At 39.9% G+C, this 8487-nt stretch overlaps 1 protein-coding gene across 2 annotated transcripts; it reads right to left on the minus strand.

Moving 5' to 3' along the window:
• Window positions 1-656: 656 nt before the first annotated feature.
• On the minus strand, window positions 657-8167 carry LOC131316360 (protein FAR1-RELATED SEQUENCE 6-like). 2 transcript variants are annotated; one of them, XM_058345694.1, is made up of 3 exons: window positions 7981-8167; window positions 6078-6189; window positions 657-2958 (listed from the first exon to the last, which is right to left on the minus strand). In XM_058345694.1, the coding sequence occupies exons 2-3, from the start codon at window positions 6123-6125 to the stop codon at window positions 943-945; spliced, it is 2064 nt and encodes a 687-aa protein (XP_058201677.1). In that variant the 5' UTR covers window positions 6126-6189; window positions 7981-8167; the 3' UTR covers window positions 657-942. The 2 variants fall into 2 exon arrangements, with proteins under 2 accessions (XP_058201677.1, XP_058201678.1); XM_058345695.1 differs by lacking the exon at window positions 7981-8167 and adding an exon at window positions 6528-6680.
• Window positions 8168-8487: the final 320 nt, after the last annotated feature.

The raw sequence follows: 8487 nt of genomic DNA on the forward strand, positions 1-8487 counted from the left end.
TATCCCATATATGAAGTATTGGGTTATTTAAGCTAGCTTGACTCAAACTGAACGAGTTTAGAATTTGTGTTTTTGCTTGTTTATTCAAGTTTTTTGTTTGAGTGTGGCTTGTTTATTAGTACTTAAATTTGAGGAGATCTGAAACAAACTCTTAACAAGCCGAACATAGTTAAATTTGAGTAGTTTGGTTTCATATTAGAGGCTGGTCTTCCTCTTGTTGCTTTTGGCTGGTTCGTCCTCTTTCTTTTGGTTCTCCAAAGGCAAGTGCAATGAGCGTCAGCGCAACATCTAGTATTTTGGTATCACTAAATAACCAAAAAATGCTAAGGTACAAAGTCGAAATTTTGTCTCATTTGCTATACGATCAGTTGCTATCGGCTCATGTCGCCTGCTTGCGTATTGCAGCGCAGGTGGATCTTGCTCAGGATCAATGCGCAGCTGGCTCATTCGTAGTAAATGATGGCCAAGTATTTTATCAGTTGCGTATTACCACTTCACGAGCATTGCCAGAATGGTTTCTTAACCCAGATTTTTTTCTTGCTGAAAACATGACACGATCCAAAACACTTACGGTGCTTCCAGGAAAAACCCAGCAAACTCCTCTCTTTTTTTGAAGGCGTTATTTTTTTCAAACTCTGGAAACGTGACAATCAATATTGACTCAAAAACAAGTTTGAAGCAATTAGCAGAAGACAACCACAAGTTCACAACAAACAAAACACATTTCCCTTTTGCCCAAAATTAAAAATAGGAGTATCGGACAATCCAGGTTGCACGATTTTCATTTGCTTCGAAGTGTTGTGAGAGAATACATAGTAGGTCTCTTTACCTTTAGTTTCCATGTTCCGCAGCTAGCACAACAAATCTGAAGGGATCAGGGCACACATGTCTACCATTTCCCACCACTATATACATGCGAGAGAGCGATATAGAATGTAACCATCAAAATAAGCTGTCAGCCTCTACAATACTAAACTTGTGCAACAACTCCTCCAACCCTTGCAAAGCAGCCTTATAATGTTGCTGAGATTGTGCCCCTTGTTCCACAACTTGAATAACACGTTTATACAAATGATTAGACCACTGCAGTGGATCGTTCGCATCAATATCATCAACGGTGTCATAATCAAGAGGATATCTCCGCTTAAAATCCTTACACCATCGCGGTAGAATGTACTGCGAAGGAATTTCTTCCACACCATTATAGGTGAGGACATTCAACGCGTGTCTGCATAGATAACCCTTAAAGTTAAACAGACTGCAGATACAACGGATGTCCACTTGAGTTGTCTCATATAAAACTTCGTAATTCCTCACCTCCTTGTCTCTCCCCTCAACTTCAACTCGTTCCTTGACAACATATGTTATGATTGGCCCATTGACATTCACCTGCCTTGTGTTGAAGCAGGAGTACATTCCCTCCACTTCAGATAGAAACTTCTTGAAAATTTCTTTAGTATACACCTGGGAAAGCTGAAGCTCAAACTTGCATCTTGATTTCAATTCAAAATTTGAGTTTCTCGATTCCAAATCCCCTGTGGCTTCTTTATGGTATTTTCTTTGGAGAACTAAATCGTATTTATCCACAAATTCCTTAAACGACGTGTGTTTATGGACATATCCATCGAAAAATGCAGTCAAGCCCTTGTTTTCCTCAATGGGTATCATTCCTGCAAGAGAAATGTCTTTTAAGTAAACCGGGACCCATTTTTGTCGATCTTCATAAAGTGCTTGAAGCCATTTATTATCGCCAAGCCCATGCCTCCCAATCATATCACCCCAAAAAGTTTCGAACTCGGATATCTTCAAGGAGTCATAAACTGCTTTATTTAACTGTGTTTTGATCGCTTCAAATCCATTAAGTCCTCCCAACTTCTCTGGAACCCGTTGCATAATGTACCATAAACAATAACAATGGCGAGCTCCTGGAAAAACCACTGATACAGCAGTTTGCAAGGCTTTGGACTGATCGGTAATGATAACCTGTGGAGGTCGTCCTAACATACAGCTAAGCAATGCCCTAAAAACCCAAATGAAGTACTCCACTGAATCATGCCCAAGGAAGCCACATCCCAACAATATGGATTGCCCATGATGATTTACTCCCACAAAGGAGATAAGAGGGATTTCGAATTTACTTGCCAAACACGTTGTGTCAATTCTGATGGTGTCATAAAAGTAGCTATAAGCCGCCCTAGATCTTGCATCTGCCCAAAACACATTCCTCAATCGCCCTACATTGTCAAGATCCATTAGATAAAAGAAGTTTGGATTTGTTAACTTCATGCGACAGAAGTAGTTATAGACTGCATGCGCATCCCCTTCTTTAAGTTCCAAATGCTTAGAGTTAACATGATTCCTTCTAGCTTCTCTTTCATCAACATCGGAGTACCCATTATCTACAACATCCACAGCTGCAGTTCGGTACAACTTTATTGTATGTACTTCCATAACGGGCTCCAACTGTTGCGCCTTTTTGGCTGCAAGGATCATCTTTTTGTGAGACTTGTAAAACCGTTTAACATCTGGGCTCACAGGGTGATTGTGCTGAATCTCAACTTCAACAATTCTCCACCTTTTGGAATCAACAAGCTTAATGACAATCATTGCTGGACAGCCGGTCCTTGTTTCCGGTCTAGGGTTATTGGCTTCGCTCTTTTTCTTGAAACCTGCACTACTGCAACTAAGTTTTGCCCTATACCTTTCTTTTCGTTTTGATCTGAACCATGAATTGCTTACTCTGATGCCAAAACCTTGTTCCTTGGCAAATACATTGTAAAAATCATAAGCTTCATCAAAAGATTCAAACTCCAAACCTACGGTAGGTGGTGGTCGTTCCTTTTGTGAGTGTGTTTCACTGATTTCATCGTCCTGGTCCATGATGGAGCAGTCTCCTTCATCCTCACATTCATTGCCTCCGTCAAACACCTGCTCACTGTTGAGACAAACTGCCTCCATCTGAAACAGATGGAAACCTCATAATCATAATGGTTATCAAAATGTGAAAGTACTATTATTGTAGAAATGTAGACTACTCAACTTATGAGTTCCCACGAGTTCTTTATTTTTAGAAAGGACGTCAGAAATAACACTAAAGTTGTGGTGAAAGAAAAAAGAGAAACGCATGTTCTTGCTTGTGCGTATTGACAACACGCATACAGAGAACTCAACACAATGACACATACTTCTCTCTAGGCTCATGAGCAAAGTCCGTAGAGCTTTACAACTCGTCCAAATTGTATTCTGCCATTATGTTCCTTGTCAATGTTAAAACTTTAAGACTTACCACTTCTGATCTTTAAAGCTTTACTTTCATCAAGTGCATTCAACTATACTCATATCTAGTGGGAAGAAACTAACTTATGAATACATGGTTAAGCTCCCCGACTTTGGTGGTGTCAACAATGTCAACTACACACAACAAAATAACGTAGAATAATCTACTAAATCTAACCAGTAAGGAGTTGCCATGTAAACCATGTCATCTATGTATATACTCTGATGGCACCATTCATGATTTTATTCAGACAAACCACAAGAGAATTGCTCTTGAGCCATACAAGGCCAATAGATTGGGAAGTACAAGCAAATATAAGTCTCTTACCCTAAGAAACCTCCACATGTAACCAAATCATCATCAAGCAATGATCACCATTGAAGAAGAGCAGTTGAACCCACTAATGTACAAAAGTCGAGAAGCATAGAAAGTTCGGAGACTTCACACAAACATTTGTTCCAACCCACCGGGTTTTGGTTCGATGGCAAGATCTTTTGGCTATGAAGCACCTGCATGCCCACGTGGTCGCCGTTTCCGTCTCCAACATGCCGTGACACTCCCAAAAACGTATGGGACACGCTATGTGCCATGGTCATGCACTCGATTCATATTTTCAGTTAGACACATCTAGGACAAGCTAGGCCACATTTAGGAAGGGTTAGAGACATGGCCCGGATCCTGTTGCAATTTATTTTGACAGGTTCAAACGATTATACTTGACAATGATAGGCAGTCAACCTCGATCATCTGTGGCATGTACTCTCTCTCTCTCTCTCTCTCTCTCTCTCTCTCTCTCTCTCTCTCTCCCTATTTGACTATTAGTTATATAGGGTTAGTTTTTAGTTTTTATGTAATTAATTTTGGTTGTTTGCGGATACAACATCCATAAAGTTAACAATAAAGATAAACAACAAACATTTTTATTGGCCGTGGTGCTGGCTATGTCCGTATCATGATTTTTTGAGAAATTTCATGCCTCATGTCCATATTTGTGTAGGTGTCTACAAACCATCTCAATACCCGTGCTTCTTAGCCCGTGGGATGTTACCATTTGGGTCTCAAGTTCAACTATTGCCAAAAGCGAGGACTGCTGCTCTTTATCCAGTTGGGCCCTCAGTACCCCTGGTTTGGGTGTTGAACCACAGGGCCTAAGGTGGCCCAACCTGGATGGCAAGGACTCGTGGGTTATCAACAAATAAAAAGACGAGAATTTGAACCAGTAAATTGATAACTATTTGCAATCCAAAGAACTGTTTTTGCTTATATGAGATGGCTGGATGAGTACAACCTCACTAATCAACCCTGAACCCACTGCCATGATTTCACTACATGCCTAAACTCCTAATTGCAGTGAAAGAAATCAGGCAGCAATCCTTGGGGTGGTACAGCCAGTACTAGAACAAACTTCAGGGCTTGTAAGCTCTATCAGCAAAAGAAAGATAATTCTTACATCGTGTCGAGATATGGTCAAATTCCCAGGTTTGGCACTTGATGGCAAGCATCAAGTGATGAATTAGGCATGCTGTTATGGCCAATGCCAAGCCAAATACCAAACATCAGAAAGACAAAAACTTTCATGTGTATCCTCCAAACCATCAACTCAGTAGCCAATTAATTTTAAGCATTGCTTTCATATAACTAAAGATACAAAACCACACCACACGAAAGGACCCAAGAGCTCAAGAACTTAAAGACATTTAGGAAGAGAGAAACATGCCACGATTTCAACTCATCATGCATAATTTTACATTGTGTAGAAAGTAATATTTCTTGCAACCAATGTTTTGAAAACTGGACCGGTGAGTGAACTGGAAAAGGGGCCGGATCGACGGCCTACCGGTTCCACCACGGTCAAACCGGAATCGAACCGTGATGTCAAAAGCATATTAGAAATATTAATCTTACTAATAATAACAATATAAAAAACAAGAGTAAAATAAGATTGGAATGTCCATGTATGTCTTACTATCAGAGAAGAAATTGGGCTCTTGAGATGAAGTGTGCACTTTATGTTCAATCCCACATCAGTAGGACACAATACTTGGAAGAACCTTTCCACTTATAAAACGATATCAAGACTTAGTAATGCAATGGGCAGGCAGCTGGTTGGTTGTAATGCCAGCTTTGAGCATCAAAGAGGCAGTTGTAAGGGCTGTTTCTGATTTTACCATCTCGATTAGTTCAAATTTTCCGTCTTCCGGTTAAAGTGGCCCATGACCGGTTCACATGGGTTACTGGTTTAACTGCTAAATTAACTGGTTTTTGATAAAGAAGCCGGTTTTTAACAATTAACGGTTTGATAGATTGTATGGGCCGGTGTGCATGTCCCAGTTGACGGTCCAACCGGCCGGTCGGGTCCAGCTTCTAAAACATTGCTTGCAACTTGCAAGGTCCAGCATAGCACATTATTTTCCATTAGAACAGACATGGATTGATTTCACTTAGAACCTTTACCAAACCTATATAGAAGTGGACTAATTACAATTGCATACTAAAGAAAAATAATAATAACAATTAGGATTCTACCCACAAGTTAGGCAATAACTTTCTGTTTCACTCAATTCCAATGCATATGTATTAGTATCAGAATGACCCTTAACTATTCCTGCATGCAATCCCTAGGAAGAATCCTTTGACAATGTTAAGACAGTACCACAAAACGATGTATAGAGTAAATGCTGCTGGGAGTTCTGTTAGTCCACACGGTCGGGTGATTTGATCATGGATCGATTTCTTAAAGGATTTATCGGGGGAAAGGACAATGAAAGGAAAACTATAGAAACAAATGTAGCGTACTAACCTCAGTTAGTCTTATATTCTTCTCCTCCAGCTTTTCACATCCTTCCATATATCAGACTTCCAGTGCGCCAAAGACGTTTGTCAGCATCCAGGAAAGTAGAAAAGATATTCCCCTGCATAATCAAATCACAGATGGTATTTGAGCTGCCTAAAGTCCAAATATGGGAGAGTAGTCTCAATAAAATACCGAAATTTCTGTTTCATCTTTTTTATGTGCTACTATGGCTATTCTCATAGGAAGTTGGAACAATTATTTGCTGATAGCTATCTTAAATGCGAAATATGTAGTCATAAGATCAAAAATAAAGTCAAAAGCAAAACAATTACCAACCTGAGCTAACCCTTTCTCAAAGAAAAAAAGAAAAGGAAGAAATGGTCAAATTAACAACCCATATTTATTTCGTTTACATATGTAATTCATTGTATTTGGTTTCAACACGTGTAGACATACCTTCCGGAGACATTTGGCTGCATAGCCATGCATTTTTAGCTTAGCTAACATCTGTATCTCATTTGGTTACCCCACTATCTATTTCCAACTCATTGAGGGCCCGTTTGTTTGACAGGATGTTAGTAGTGGATTGGACAAATATCCAAGATGACCACAAATCCGGTGTTCGGATTAAAATTTATTGGACCGGTTAAACATCCGCCGTTATGTAATGCATTTAATGCCCCAAAGTGTGGATACACAATACCATATGAGGTGTGGTTTTATTAACCTGATGAGATAATACAGCTGATGAGATTATACATTCCTTCACTACTCGTCTCGTCTCGTCAAACAAATAGACCTAACCGGGTACCCACAACCCATTGAGCTGGCAACTTTTGAGTTATCTGTAACTGCACACTTACCTTTCTCCAGTTTTCACCCAGTGAGTGTTTTCAATCATCGAGTAGTGGGTCGTAGGAGTCCCAGTTCCCCAAATCTAGTATGTGTTAAGAGTGTAAGCAAAACACTCTATAAATCAAAAACCTTATACTATCTCATGGTATGTCCTTTTGTAATAACTCTAATTGGACAATTTGGACCAGATAAGTTCAAAACTTTCCACTCAAGTAATCAATGTCTTCATAATTTAGTAGACTTTTCTCCAATAAACACCAAAAATTCCATTTCTTTCCGCTGCTTTCATTTTCCCAGTAACCAAACAATATGGTCGGTTCATTGGTCAAGAAATTAGTGCACGAAAATCACCCAGGAGAAAACTAAAGTGGATAGAATTAAAGGAAAATGAAAATATTTTATTTCATCGCTCTTTTGTTACCAAAAAATTTAAGAGAAAGTTGAAAAGTAGTACTAGTTTAACTATGCAGAAACTAGGGTAAAAACAATATTCTTCCGAAATCCTGTGTTTCTTAGGTAACAAATTTTGAGGGAAAATAACTAACACAATAAAAATGCAAGGAATTCAACACTCTGAAAATAAAAGTTGACATTCCCATACTGACAAGCATACCGTTTTCTCGGTACCAGTGTGTATCTCACAGTGTTCTAAAAGTCGGCCACCTAGGTACTAGACGGTGGTCCAATGCCTAGATTAGGCAGCTGACAAGTCGGTCTAGTTCCCACCTAGACGCTATGCAGCCAAATAGTTGGAGCTAGGCGGCAATTTTTTGCTCGACTAGCGCCTAGTGATTTCAGAACATCGGTATCTCGGTACTGTTCCGGTTTGACCCGGGTTTTCCTACCAAGTATAAACACGTCAAACTCAGACATCTGCAAACACCATTCTGTAAACACACACAATACTACTCTATGCAAACAAGTTTACGAGTGTAAAATACCGGGGGGAACCTAGAACAAAGGTTTTTAACCAAACGAAACTGAGAATTAAACCGAAATTGAGGAATTCAGCGTCGAAAGACAGTGAAAAGGGTGAGGGCTCGAGCGATCTTACGGTAGTCGAAATGGGCAGGAGCTCTCCAACTGCGGTCCGATTCGCGACGGTGCTCTCTAATGGCGGTCCGATGCGCGGCCGTGCTCTCCGACCGGCGGTCCGATTCGCGGCGGTTTTAGGTTCGAAAAGGGGAATGTCGAGTCTCACACATGGGATGACAGACTCTCCGTGGATTTTCCACCTATCGAGCTGACACGTGTGGTTCACGACAACTATATTGCAATTTAGGCCCTTTGATTTTTTGATAAATGATTTTAGCGCTCTCATTTTATCCTCGTGCACTCAATTTTTGTTCCTTGGTAGAAGAAGACACGTATTAGAATTGGCAAATGATAGGAACATGTTACCCAAATTATGCAACCTAGAGGGGGGGTGAATAGGATTGCTAGTAATAATTACCAATAAAAATTTATCTCTAACAATATATGCAAACAATAAGTATGCAATCAAAATAGAGAGATAGAGAGATAGAACCCGTTTATAGTGGTTCGGTCCGGATTTGTCCAC

The sequence above is a fragment of the Rhododendron vialii genome, chromosome 2a, assembly GCF_030253575.1.
Source record: "Rhododendron vialii isolate Sample 1 chromosome 2a, ASM3025357v1".
In the NCBI taxonomy this organism is placed as follows: Eukaryota; Viridiplantae; Streptophyta; class Magnoliopsida; order Ericales; family Ericaceae; genus Rhododendron; species Rhododendron vialii.